At 45.5% G+C, this 14,374-nt stretch overlaps 1 protein-coding gene across 3 annotated transcripts in view; it reads right to left on the bottom strand.

The window, feature by feature from the left end:
* The window catches only part of PRKG1 (protein kinase cGMP-dependent 1), a 295,495-nt gene that overhangs the window by 232,992 nt on the left and 48,129 nt on the right, over window positions 1-14,374 (bottom strand). For all 3 annotated transcript variants that reach the window (XM_085064468.1, XM_085064466.1, XM_085064469.1), the window contains exon 2: window positions 5,677-5,843. In XM_085064468.1, coding sequence (XP_084920594.1) covers window positions 5,677-5,843 — 167 coding nt within the window. The remainder of the gene's footprint in view (window positions 1-5,676; window positions 5,844-14,374) is intronic.

Genomic DNA, 14,374 nt, shown 5'->3' with positions numbered 1-14,374 from the left:
TAACACTATGCGTTGGGAGGAACTTTAAAGCTCATCTTGTTCCACCCTTTGCCATATTGTATAGGTTTAGGGGCACAAATGGCTCCATGATGCTTAGGAATATTTTTTGCCAGGACGACTGCAGTAAATTCCTGAGTTATTCACCATTTTCAGTGGACACAATCCTGCGCCCTGTGCCCTGGGATGACCCTGCTGGAGCAGGGAGGTGGCACCAGATGTCCCTTCCACCCTGAGCCATCAGGAGGCCTTTGCCACATCCAGTTCTTCACTCCCCACTGCACATCTTTAATCCATATTATAACTGGGCTTCCCTTTTCCAAGGGGAACAACAGTCACAAAAGAACACAATGTTTTGGGCTGAAAACTCTGGGGAAAATAACCCTAATTTAAGTCATATTTCACATAGTTCTGAACAAAGACCTTTCAAAAGCTCCTGGACCTCTCCATCCCCCCCAAAAAAATAGTGAGAGGAAAGAGGTAAGAGCAGAAGAACAACAACAAGAAGCACAAAATACAATTTACTTTCAGGAGCCTGTGAAGTTACACATCACTACCAGGAAAAATAAAATAAAAAAAAAAAGCCCCAGAATCCAGGCAGAAAATGACTTCAAGTTACCTCCTCCTCCAAGATAAGAGTTTACAGGGTTTGAGCAGTGATAAAGAGTCCCTTGTGAAGCTCCACTGGAAGGATGGGGCTGCATAACTACCCCAGGATTATTGCTTTTCCAGATCTGCCTCATCTCCAGCCTCTGCTGCTGCTCTTTTTTAGAATATGAGAAAGCTCATCCAGTGTTACTTCGTGTTCTGGTAGCTCCACAAAATAGCTGTTTGCAGGCAGAACCGAGAGGTTATGAAAATATTTAGCACACGGATAGCAAACATCTTATTTTTATTACTTTTTCCATCTTAAATCCAACGTGTTCTGATTGCATTTAATTATCATCTGTGCCTGGATGTGCTAGGAACAGCAGCTGCTGGGATACACTGTAATTTCCATTATTTTAGATAAATACAGTGCAAACATTGATCTGACATTTTGATTTGTTTCCTGAGAGCAGAATTCTCATTTTCCCCCCAAACCCATCTGCCAGGGCTGCAAAGAAGTTGCAGATCAGGACCCCTAAAGATCAAAGCACAAAAAACCTCAGAAAACTTTGCTGAATAATGCAATACAAACAATCCGCCACCTCCTGGTTTTATCCTTTTGTTTGGATTTTTTCTCAGACCTGGCCCTGTCCAACTTCTGGGCTGCACAGAGCCTTGGCCACACAAATCCACGGCAGTTTTCCCCACTCATAAAAGGAGAAGAAACATCCATGGAGAAGAAAACGCAGAAAATTCTCACATGAGCTTCCCCTGGGGGTGAAGAGATGTTCAACCAAGGGCAATGTAAAAATTCCCTGTGACCAAGAGGAATGGCTTCCCCATTTCACATGGAATAGCAATGACTGTCACTACTGAACATCTCTTTGGGAGGAGCTCCTGCAGGAAACTGCAGGATTCCAAATGAACCAGGAGCTGATCCTAGTGGGATCCTTCCAACTCAGGCTATTCTGTGATTGTACCATTCTGACACAGCCTCTCTCTTCCCCTTCCCAAATCTAGCTATTTTGAGCTCTCTCCCCACAACCAAGAGCAGGAACAAAGGGCACAGAGCTCCCAGGGTCTGCTTATTTTCATAGAGTTTTCCAAGCAAACGAGGAATCCAAAGCCAAGGGAACACTTTCCCTTTGCTGGTCCTTTAATGATTGCTAACACTGCAATCTTTCAATCTGCACGAAACCACAGAGCCTTGGATTGGAAGGGGCACAGCCAAAAGTCAGAACCCAGGCTCCTCCATGTTCACAGTTAGGCTGAAAAGTCCTCTTATTTCCCATTTCACTCGTGGGAGTTGCAATGAAAGGGACTCATGGAGCAGTGAGGGGGACAAGAAAGACATTTGTGCCTCCCTTTCCAGCTGCTATTATTAATAAAATGAATGAGGCTTTATCTCCCCAATTGATTTGGTAAAGAAACCCTTCCTCACCACAAAGCAGCCTTTGTATAAGTGCTGAGCAGTACAAAAATAAATAGCACCTCAGCTATAATCTTATGTGGGGAAAATACACCATAATTGTGTTTGCCATCCAGCAGGAATTGTTTTGGGAGAGGTTACACCTATCCACTGCTTTCCCTGGAGAGGGGAAGATGGATATCTGGCTGCCTGGGGATGAAGCAGGTTGTAGGGAAGCATTTACAGAATAATTTATCTGTTTGATAAACTCGGAGTACTCCTCCCCAGCAATGAATTCTTTCAGCTTTCACCAAGGCTGCCCCAGTTTTTTGTCAGTACCACACTGCAGAAAGACTCAGAGAGGCTCAGGCGATGATTAGAGAAATGGCAGGAGAAGTAAATCACTGTGAATACCAGCAGATCCCAAAGAAAGCCAGGCATTCACTAGGAAAATGAAAGGAATTCTCAGGTCAGCTCGACACTGAAACTTTTACAGCCTCTCATCCAGTGCCAAGGGGAATTTGTGCTGACAGCAGGGCTCGGGTGAGGACAGAGACACCAGACTCAGCTGTCTGGGGGATTTGCATCAGTACAAAAGCATCAAATACCCTCCTGTCCCCTCTCCCCCGCCAGCCTGGCAACACCTTCACAAACTTGGGAGGGCTGAAGTCATCAGCTCCCAGCTTTGATTGCATTTTCTTCTCCTCCCTACCAAATACTGCCTTAGATTGACCAAAGGTAAGGTTTTCCTCGCTGAAAGTGAATGATTTCACCACTATTTCTTATTGCATTTGAAGTGCTAAGATTTAGCTCTGCAGCTTTAAAAATAACTGCTTTATCTAGAATATCAAACCACATCTGTCATGAGCCCAATCATCTTTTCATATCCTATTTCATCTCATGAACATTGCATGAAATAAGTGCAAGGCATGTTTAATTCCCCATCACTAATATGAGTAAATAACACTCTTGGAAGAGTTAATCATTAAGACACCATAAAAATTAAAATAACGAGCTGATAACAGTGGAAGATTTGCATTCCATTGCCTTGGATATGGCAGGACAACCCAATTTCTCCAAGAGACAGAAAAGCCTACAGGATTCCAGAGAGGAGTGCAGGGGTCAGAGGGAGGTGAGATAAAGACTGAATGCAGCATTTGGGATGGACTGCTGGATCATCCCAGAGCCTGCAGGGATGCTGGGGGGAAACCAGGCAACTGCCCAGGTAGGAAAAAGCCACATTTCCATGGGTAATAACAATTAGATCCTTCATTCCTTCCAAGGAGCTATCAAGAAGGAAGGAAAAAGCAAAGCCACCTTTAAAAATAAAAGGCAAATCCCCACAACTGAAGACAAAAATAAAAGGAAATTTAAGAGGAGAGGGAAAACTCCTCAAACTGGGGGAAGTGTGGGCTGATTCTCAATGTGGCTCTCAAAAAGCTGCAGCTTCTCCCTTTCCATGCCTGCAGAAGCTGGAGCACACAGGGGATTTTCCTTCCCCCAGGTTCTCCAGGCGTGGGGCTGGGGTGCAGCCTCTGAATGCATTTGCAGCATCCACTGCCAAGAGAAAATCACAAGCCACAAAACAGTTAGGGCAAAGTTTTTTCCTTGGAAAGTGTTCAGGTTTTTTCCCGTAAAGAGAAAAAAAAAATGGAGGTGGCAGACTCATTTTAGAGGCAGGATATGATTGATTAACAAGAACTTTTTTGGCTCTAAAAAGCTTCAATTTGAAGAGTCTGTTGAACCCCTCTCAGAGGGGCAAACTCTCTTACAGGAAAGGGTATCTATCCAATAAATAAGTTTATTTTCCTCTCAGCATTGTTTTCCCTGCAGAGCCCAGAGTGCCAGCATGGAGTTGTTCAGCTGTTTAAGCCAGAGCATCACTCAACATCCTTCTTTTAAGTCCCAGTCTCACAGCCTGGAGGAATATTCCTGCTGGAGGTGGGCACAGGGAGCTGAAGGAACAGCACTGCCAGAGAAATAAAGTGTTTTCCAATGAGGATATGGTGGGGCCAGCACCTGGGAGACTGACCTGGGGACCCTCAAATCAACAGAGGTGGGAATTTGACCAGCAAGCCACAGACTGTGGCTAAAGTCACCCCAGAATGCACACAAAAAACCCTCACTGAAGTTATTAAAAGCAAAGCAGCTCTAAATTCAGTGTTCTGCTTGCTGAGAAATTTCAGCTCCTGACTCAAAGCTCTGGTTTTTCTCACTACCAGCTCGAAGAAGAGCAAGAGCTTAAGTAAGGAAAGAAAGACGAATTAATGGAAGAAAGACAAGATTTCTTTGATTTTTGAGAAAACACCTCTCAGTGTTAATACTCAAAATGGGTCTCCCCAGTAGAGTTTCCCAAAGAGCAGAGTTTTTATTTGGGTTTATTGTATTAATAATTGAGGAATGATAAACCAAATTGAGCTCTCCCAACCACAACCCGACCTATTTGATAATGTCCTCTCCCATTTCCATGACTTCATCATCACTCATTGCATTATGTCTAAACACAGACCATAAACTCGCCATAATTGGGTTTGCAAAGCATTATGCATATTTAGGGAGCTATCTAAATAATCTTAAATCAAGTTAGGAGGCTGAGGGAAGGCTGGGGCAGAGCCAAGTCGTGCCCTCTCACAAACAGGGAGAACATGGAAAAGTTTCAATGCCCAAAACACACCAAATTTGTCTTTAACACACATTTGTTGCACACTCATCACCACATGGCCATCTGATAAATAGTAACCATTAATATAATCAGATCTATCAGTAGTAAAGGGTTGAATACCATACCGTGCTCAGTACCCCAAGTCATGCTGGAAACAGTTCTGCCCCTAAATCCCCCCTAAAATCCCCTCCAGGGAATGGGAAGAGGCTGAGCAAGAGATAAATGCACCCTGATTTCATCATGTCTGTTCTTACGGGGCTTTTTCAAGGGCCAACACTGAACACAACATCCCAAAACCAGCCAGGCAGCAAAAACCCCATGAGCAAAGCTCTGCTGTGGGGAGAATTGGGAAGCAAGCATGGAACTGCACAATGCAAATCCTCCACATTTCCACTGCGAAGAAAATACTATTCAAGGATTATTTTCAAGCAGTTTTTTTATCATCAACAGAACAGGTTCTGCACCTCATCAAAGTAGTCTCTGTATTCAGAGGACTGAAAACCCTAAATGTTTCCATGCAGTGCTGGGGGTGGAAACACATAATTTGCTTTGGCACCCCCCACTTCAGTGTGCAAAATTGAAAACTATGAAAAGCCAGAGGAGTTAAACCTGTGCCTTGAGAAAGGACTTAACCTTAAAAGGACAGAAGCTTCAAGTTGTTTGGGGAAGCCAGCGAAGAGCATTTGCAACTATACAGCAGGAGGAATTTGGCAGGAAAGCTTGTTTAAAGGATGGCTTACTGCCTTGGAAGGGTTTTTGTTGAAAAGAACAATTTCAGATATTAAAATATAGATGGGCAAGTGAAAAACCTCCCCTCCCTTAGGTGTTACCTGGCCAAAATGTCAATGAGTCCACCAGACAGTTCCAGGGAGGAGCGAGAAGGATTTGATAAACACAATTTTTCAGCAACCATATTTAGACAACATCTTCAACCTCTTTCTTTGAAACAATTTTTCCCACAAAAGTTGTTGTCTTCAAGTGTTGGAAAAAAAAGGAACAAATCAGATATTTCCAACCCTACCTTCCATGACATAAACCAGGGAACCCACATCTCCCTCCTTGATGATGCAGCTGTCCTTGCCATACTCCACGGGGTACATACAATCCACAATCTCCTGGATCTGGGACAATTCCAGGTTCTTCATGAAGTCATTGTCAAGGATTGCTTCCTTTATTAGCTCCTTGGACCTGGGGCACAAATAAAGAAATAAATAAATAAATCAGTATTTTCCCTAAAAAAGTGCAGAGAAGTCAAAGAAAAAAATTAGAGAGATGTGAACTCGCAATGGTTTTTTGTAGATAAGTTTTAGATACAAGCTTCAGATACAGCATGGAAATGAAAATAGATTCCATGGGGTTGCAAAATACTCTTTTAGCTACAGTTTTCTCATCTACAATGACATGGCTACTTGGAATATCTTCCATACACAAAACTGAAAGGAAGCACAAACAAGAGGGCAAAGGATTTATGACTTTATTTATTATATTTTCTCTTAATTCCACAAACAGGAGCACACCAAAGTGTGACACTGCGCTGATTCTCTGGCTATTTATGTTAACAATCACTACAGGAGGCATTTGGCAAAAGTCCCTAAAGCCACTTGTGCAGGTGGACAGCTGAGAGTGATGATGCTTTCCCTGCTGAGCCTTGACTCAGCACTGCTCTTGTGGTCTCAGCCACCCCAAATCCTCCAAACCAGGACCTTGTTGTTAGTGTTGCCAACTGCCCACCAAAGAAAGCCTAATTAAAGCCTTTGTGATCATCACATCGACCTGCATTCAAATGTCAGGCATTTATTTCATTCCAAGGCTCAACACTGATTTCACTGATGAAGTCTTTGGCTCCTTAAAAAAGTCTGGCTTCGGAGTGGAGCTGTTGCAAGCTGTTGAGGGGAAATTCCTCAACCACGTCAAGCTTCCCTGTGGAAATCAAGATCCTCAGCACAAAACTGTGCTCTCCGTGTTGGAATTGAGCATGGGAAAGGATTTGAGGAGGAACTGGGAAATGTGGTCCAAACAACAGCAAAAGAACAGGGAAACTCAGCAGAAGTCAGTTGGACTTGATGATCTGAAAGGTCTTTTCAAACCTTTACAATTCCATTTAGGAGACAAGCAGCAAAACATGATCACACACCCAACATGATCAAACTCAGAGAATTTACGAGCTTAATAATATTATTTCAGTGTAAGAGCTCATCTGAAGCACCTGATTCAGCCTCTATCCTCAACAGGGAAATATCAGAGCAAGCTCAGGGGCCCCTGAGTCATCCAAACCCTTTTAACCACCCCACAAAATACAGCCATTGAGAAGGGAAACACGTTGGCTGGGTCGTCAGTGACACAAAGCTTCATCTCTGCCGCATCTCAGCATCCTAAAATTCAATACCCGCACAGAATAGGCTGGATAATAACTCAGTCATGCTTGAATGTAAGCAAAATAGGTTTTGTTATTAGGGATAATTAGTTAAGATGAGACTTGGACTACAAAGCCTGTGAGAAAAGCACTTCCAGCTGCCCTTAAACAGGGCTGGCAGGAGGAGCAAAACCACCTTGCAACCCAGCTGCTTCTTTTTGAGAGTATTTTACAGAATCCCAGGCTGCTGTGGGTTGGAAGAAACCTTAAAAATCATCTCATTCCACCCCTCCCATCTCAGATTAACTACACTCCATAGTCTGGGAGCTCCAAAGCCTTCCAGCAGGAAATATTCCATCAGTCTTTTAGAATCAAGTAAGAAAAAAAGCTGAGTTTGACATATTTGAAAATGAGTTGGTACTAAAAATACAACGTCAGAGCTCCAAGCAGAGCTCCTCTATTGTTCCCTGTGAGAGAATATTCGTCACTCTTAATAATTCAGAAAAATTATTCATGCCCTGTGAATTGCCAGTTCCACACATTCACACATGCCTGGCCTTCAGCAACCTCCCCATTATTTTATTATTATTATTATTTAGTGCTTTTCTTTCACTGTAACTCATAGATACTATTTCAGATAAATAGGGGTTTTTCTATTGTGTGTGTTTTTATGTACAATCCCAGAATAGCTGAGGCTGGAAAAGCCCTCCCAGCCCATGGAGTCCCAGCTGTGCCCAATGCCCACCTTGTCCCCAGCCCAGAGCACTCAGTGCCACCTCCAGGCCTTCCCTGGACACCTGCAGGCATGGGGACTGCAAAGCTCCCTGAATTGGACACAAATTAAACAGATGAAACTCAGAGAACACAAATTCACCCATAGTTCCCAATTATTCCATAACAAATGCTTCTCCATACCACACCATTCCTCAATCACCACCATTATTTCAAACCAGCATCTCTCCCAGACATGTGAATACAGAAACCTACCCAGTAATACAAAATAAAAGGTATTTGAAATGGTTAAAAATCCCACTCCTGCCACAGCGAGTAAGTGGTTTAAGGAAGATACAGCTGTTCCATTACCTCTCATTTTCCAGCAGTATTTACTCTGTACTTTCTGATTCATGTTTCTAATAGGAACAACGCACAAAGGAAATAAACCACAATATTTGTAAAGGAGCAGAGCTGGTTCCCAATGAGCCTGTCTGAAGGAGGAGACATTTCCATGAATATTTCTTAGGAGTGAACATATCCAAAAGCAGGGGGTCACTCTGAGTAGGAAGCAGTTATTTCCATCTTTCCTCTCCAGAGCGAGCGAGCAGCCTGGCACCAAGCCATCCCTATTTTCCTGCAAGATTAATGATCCAATGGGATGGAGACTTGATGAAGAGTTTAAAAAAAGGGCACAATCCTCTGCGACACATCCTGTCCCAAATCAGTTTAAGTCCATCACGGTAATTAATAAGGCAACAGGAGGAAGAAGCTAATTGCATTCGAATTTGCAGAAGTCATGCAAAAAGAACCTTAACAAGTTGGCTGCAAATGCACTGAATGCACAAAACCCTGCCTGTGCTGCCTCTCAGCAGCAAAGCACGCTGAGGGGTGTCTGTCACACCTCCCAGGGCTGGGCTGGGGGTGCTCTGCTCCTCCACCCGACCACAGCCAGCCACCAGCATCCCCAGTAAGCCCCAAAAATTCCAGTTTTAGTCCCAGCAAACAGGCACCCTGCACAAAAGCTCTGTGGAAAGCCTCATGTTAAAGGTTTGCTGTGGCCATAAAATGCTGAACTTCAAACCCTGCTGTGAACATCCACAGGAAACCCCACCTGGAGAGCGGCCCCAGCACAGGAGGGACCTGGAGCTGCTGGAGAGAGTGCAGAGGAGGCATCAGCATGAGCAGAGAGATGGAGCAGCTCTGCTGGGAGAGCTGGGATTGTTCAGCCTGGAGAGGAGAAGCTCTGGGATGAACAAATTGTGGCCTTGCAGTGCTTGAAGGAGCTACAGGAAACATGGAGAGAGACTTTACAAGGGCCTGGAGAGACAGGACCCAGGGAATTTCTTCCTGCTGCTAGAGAGCAGGGATGAATGGGATCTTGGGAAGGAATTGTTCCCTGGCAGGGTGGGCAGGCCCTGGCACAGGGTGCCCAGAGAAGCTGTGGCTGCCCCTGGATCCCTGGCAGTGTCCAAGCAGTGTCCCTAGCAGGGGCTTGGAGCAGCCTGGGACCGTGGGAGGTGTCACTGCCGTGGCAGGGGTGGCACTGGGATTTATGGTCCCTTCCTGCCCAATCCATCCTGGGATGCTTTGCAGCCCAAGTTAATCCACAGTTGCTCTGCAAATCCTGAACCCAGCAGCACAGCCTGGTGCTATCCCGACAGGAATTCCCATTTTCCAAGAACACAAGGAATGCTCACCCCAGGCTCTTCCCTCCAGCCACATTCCCTCGCTGGATTTGTACCTTCTGGCAATTACCACAAATATTGGAACAAAACGTTAATCTCCATCCCAAAAGGTCTCATTTCAACCATGGAAAAGCCACTTGCTGGGTTTAAGGAAGGGAAGAATTTAAGAGCAGATGGAAAAACCTCTGACAGACCCATCCAGGGATCCTTCCAGAAAGCAAAACCCTCCCAGCACACCCTGTGCTGGTGCAGCCCCAGTTTGCAGAGGAGCCTGCAGGAACCTGGCGGTCAAGCACAGGAATCATTCCCCAGGAAATCTGCTGCTGGCAGGAGCTGATTAAATGGAAGTGGATCAAGAGCAATAAAATTAATTAGGAGTTCAATTCAAAGATTATTGACACGATTCTGAATTTTTGGGTGTTCACCACCACAGCTCTGCAGCAAAACCATTTTAAACTACCAGTAAGGAAAATGAAAAGCAATGTACTGGATGGACAGGCAGGAAGTTGCCTGCAAAAAAAGGGAGGAAAAAGCATACTTTTTCTTCAAAAGAAGCAAGACTATTTGGCTGTTTCCTTCTCCAAACTTTGAGCAAAACTTTTCAAGATGCCAATACTAATGAGGGGAAGGAGTATTTTTTCTGGAGTTTCCCCCATCAGGAATTTACAAATACTACTGATAACCTAAATCTCCATATTTAGGAGGGAAACAACCACAGGAATTTGACCAAGCAGACAGAGAGAGCTCAAGTTTACAGCAGCAAAACTGCAAGGCCCTGGGAGATGAGAACTCCTGATTTACTCATACAATAAACCCTGCTTGACGCTACTACAACCAGTAGTACCTTTTTGGGCTGGGTCATCACTGCTGTAAAAATCCAAATTACTTGTAGAAACTGATGCCCAAAAGCACTACTTTTTGGGGATCTTCCATATCCTTGCCCAAGGAATTAAGCTGATTTCAGAGATAAGAAGCATGGAAAAAAATCCGCAGCCTCCGACCCCGAATGTGTTGAGCAATGCAAGAATCCAGCCAATCCCCACAACAGCCGTCTGTTTAAAATCCACACCGTGAAATGTTTAAAAGTGTTTACTTCTACTAAATGTGGCCATGGAAAAAGAAAAAAAAACCCTTCCTTAAAAAGGGAAAACACAGCCAAGTATTCTGCCTGCTCCAGATTTCCAGAAACTATCCAGCAGGATACGAACACATGGCAAGAAGTGTTAGACAGATATTTTTTAAGCTGTCCCCAACACATCCCTCCCTTTCCAAATGGGGTCTCCATTCCATGTGGCACAAAAAGGAAAGGCTGCAAGTTTCCAGCAGGGCTGGGAAAGCCTTTTGCTCAAAGCTCACCTTTGTAGAGCTTCTGTTTTAAGCCCTTGGTGTAGTTCAAAGAGTAGGTAAGACTGAAACTCACACTCCACTCTGCTCTGGAATAGAATCCCAGAGTGCTTTGTGTTTGAAAGGACCTTAAAAATCACCTTTTTCCACCCCCTTTGGGCTGTCCCAAACACCTCCCACTATCCCAGGCTGCTCCAAGCACCATCCAGCCTGGCCTTGGACACTTCCAGGGATTTAAGAAACACAGGCAGGAGAGAGAACTTCCCAGGATGATTATTCCATCCCTCAAGCACCAGCTTGAAGTCCTCAGCCCTTCAGCAAAGCTGCTTTTGCAACCAAAGTGAAATTCCTGGCACCAAGGCAGTCAGGGGAAGGGGTAGCATCCTCCCCGAGTGCCTTCAGTGGTAAAGCTCCTGGAGCAGGACCAAACTGCCCCAAAACAGGGCACTTCCTGAGGGGGGAAGGCTGGAGAGTGAATGTCTTTAAAGCCTAAAACCTGCAAGTGAACAAAGGGATCTTTTCACAGCTGCCTCAGAGGAGCAGAGCAGTGCAGGAAAGCTCAGACCTTTGGGTAAGATCTGGGTCTTGTTTGGACTCCAGTGCCATTAATAGCTGATAACTCTGCTTTAGCTGCTTGTTTTGGCTCAGGATAAAGCCCACTTTGGATGTTCCTTCAAGGGAATTTTAAATATAACTCCAGAGAGCTATTCCTGTCGCAGTAACTGGGAATAAGGGTAGGATTTAAGTCTGGGACCAAATAACATGAAGGCTCTTTAATACACTCGTGGGTTTTTTTCCAGTGCTTCCCTTTCCCACAACACACAACCCACAGCCCATCTTCAGGTTGGAAGAGGGAATTTCTGAGCAGGATCTTAAGCATCTTCAACAAGGCAGTTCCCAAATAGTTAGATGGAAGAATATGTTCTGCACAGGAGTCCACTAAAATTTTTAACCAAAATGCCAATTTAAAAAGAGACAAACAACAGGTTAAGTAACTTTGCCCTGATCTAAACCTTTAAACCAGGAAAATAACTCCCACATTTCCAGTTTTTCTCATACTGAAACACAACTTAGAGCTGCAGAATCGAGTTCCTCTGCAGAGAATGTTGCTCAGACAGCTCTTCTTAGGCTTTCTAAATATATCAGTACACTGCTGTTCATTATATCATATTTTGGCATTCGACATTTAAAAAGAAAAATCATTTCAGCAAAAACCCAAAAAATATTCAAATCTCCTTTCACCTACGCTGAAAATTGTTGTTGGTATAAAAATACTGTAGGCAAGAGCTGGTTAACTTGCATTTTAATGTGTCTCACCCCACAGATCCTAATTTACCACCCCGTTTTAAGCTCCTATTTTGCATCCTACAAAGCCCCAGGTTTAGACACCAGCAGTGTTGGCAAGCTCAGTCAGGAGGAGAAGTTGGCTCTTGCCAGCACAATTTGCCTCCTCCTGAAATCTCTGACAGCTCTGAGGAACTCCCACAGGAGCCACATTTTGAGAAACCACTACTGAGCCCTCGGAGCAGGAATCAGCAGCCACTTGATTATCTGAAGAAAACAGCAGCAGCTTTGGGTACTAATTAGGGGTGAAAACACAAAAACAGAGAAGCTTTTGGGTTGGAAAATCCCTCCCAGCCCATGGAATCCCAGCTGTGCCCGATGCCCACCTTGTCCCCAGCCCAGAGCACTCAGTGCCACCTCCAGGCCTTCCTTGGACACCTGCAGGCATAGGGACTGCAAAGCTCCCTGGGCAGCCCCTGCCAAGGCCTGAGCACCCTTTCCATGCAGAAATTCCTCCAGAATCCCTGCAGAACACGTGGCACAGCTGTGGTGAAGGGGGATGGGGTGTCTCTCAGGGATGCCTGGCCCAAACCCAGCAGACTTTAAGGGGTGTTACCCCCGTGCATTTCACAGCCTCAGTGCTCACACCCAGCACAGCTGTGCTGGAGCCTTTCTGCACCTACAGAAATAGCAGAGAAAACACATGTCCCCATATGTCTCCACAGCCAGGAACCCAGAAACAGCCCCAACTTCCCCAGAAGGAGCTCAGTGAGCAAGATGGAGCTGCAGACATCCAGACAATGCATCCTGAAGGTCATGATGATCCATCTTGAAAAGAACCCTGTACTTGAAAGGCAGGAGTTTCTCCATCGATCAAACCCTTATCCATGTGGGCTTCCAGCCCTGGCAGCTCCACGCAGTGACCCCTGACTGGAGCAGGGATGAGGAGTGGAGCTAAACGGCCACTAAAGCAGTTGCCCCAAGTTTATTAGTGCCTTTGGAGGTCTGTGTGGCTCCCTGGTGATAAATGAAGGTGTGGATAGTGTGCTGCACTCAGATTCCCTGGAGAAGGGGTTATGGATGGGCAGCACGGAGATGGCCTTCACCCTGGTGCAATAAGCAGGAAATCTGCCAAGGGGATGCTAACCTAATTTACATAGACACAGAAATCCAATTAGAGATCCTCTGAGCAGAGACAGCTCACTCTGCTCCCTTGGATTAGAGGCTCAGAACACGTCAGGAGCCTCTCCAAATGCACTGTGGGCCAGGAGAGATGGATGTGTTCTGCAAAAGCACTTTGCTCCTCCCTGACATACACACATCCACAGGGAATGCTGTCACAGCCAGGGAAATAGAGAGCTGCTCCCAGGGAAAGTTTAGGAGGGAGAGTCACAGGAATTGTGATGGATGGGGAGGGGAGAAAAGCGCCAGAGATCTCACATCCCTCACCCTGATTCACCCACCACTTGTGATGGATGTGACTGTCACCAGGAAAGTTCCATCAGCTCTCTCCAGCCTGGAGAAGTCCCTGGCTGAAATGCCATAGGTGTGTGACAGAGGAATGCAGACAGCGCTTGGAGCCTCAGCCTTCCAATAAATATTCTTGGGGATTTATTTCTTCCTCCTTTCCGAGTCAGCAGGAGGCCTGACGTTTGCAGGCAGGCTTTGGGATGTAAATATTTGCAAAATGTGTGGCATCATCCAAGTAACTGCCCCCTGCCAAGTGCCAAGGAGCAGCTGGTGGGGATGGAAGGGCAGAATGTGCCTCCTCCCAGGAGGGTCACTCTAGGATACAGCACCATCCTGCAGGCTCTGTCTGGCCTGCCAATAAACCAGATTAGAGCTGGACAAGCACTTTGTGGCAGGCACGATGAACTGTGAGCAGCCACCCAACCTGATAACGTTTAACTGGAGAAAGAGCAGCAGCAGGAAGCTCAGGAAGTGTCTGTGGAAAAGCAGGAGGATGGGGCTGGGAGCCAGGAAGCACCACTGCTGGTTTCCTGCCCGTCAAAGACAGGTGGGGGAGTGTGGCTAGCACAGGTTTTTCCCATGAGAAGTTTTCTTGTGTTTTGTAAATAAAGATAAAGTTTGGATGTTGTTGGAACAGTGTCCCAGAACTTGGGCAGTGCAGGCCTGGCCAATCAGGCCTGGGGGAAGGCATCTGACTGACCAATCTGGGTGACTTTTGAGAACTCTATATATGTGATGAAATCAAAACAATAAAGGTCATTCCTTCTTGCCACTGAGAACTGATGCCTTCATTACTCTGCTAGCTGCTCAACAGCGACAGGGGAGAGGTTGGCACATCCCAAATATTATTTTCTCATTCCTATTTCTGC

The sequence above is a fragment of the Lichenostomus cassidix genome, chromosome 6, assembly GCF_008360975.1.
Source record: "Lichenostomus cassidix isolate B80296 chromosome 6, HeHo_3.0, whole genome shotgun sequence".
NCBI classification, from domain to species: Eukaryota; Metazoa; Chordata; class Aves; order Passeriformes; family Meliphagidae; genus Lichenostomus; species Lichenostomus cassidix.
Note: the sequence above shows the minus strand (reverse complement) of the source record. Positions and strands in the feature narration are given on the sequence as shown.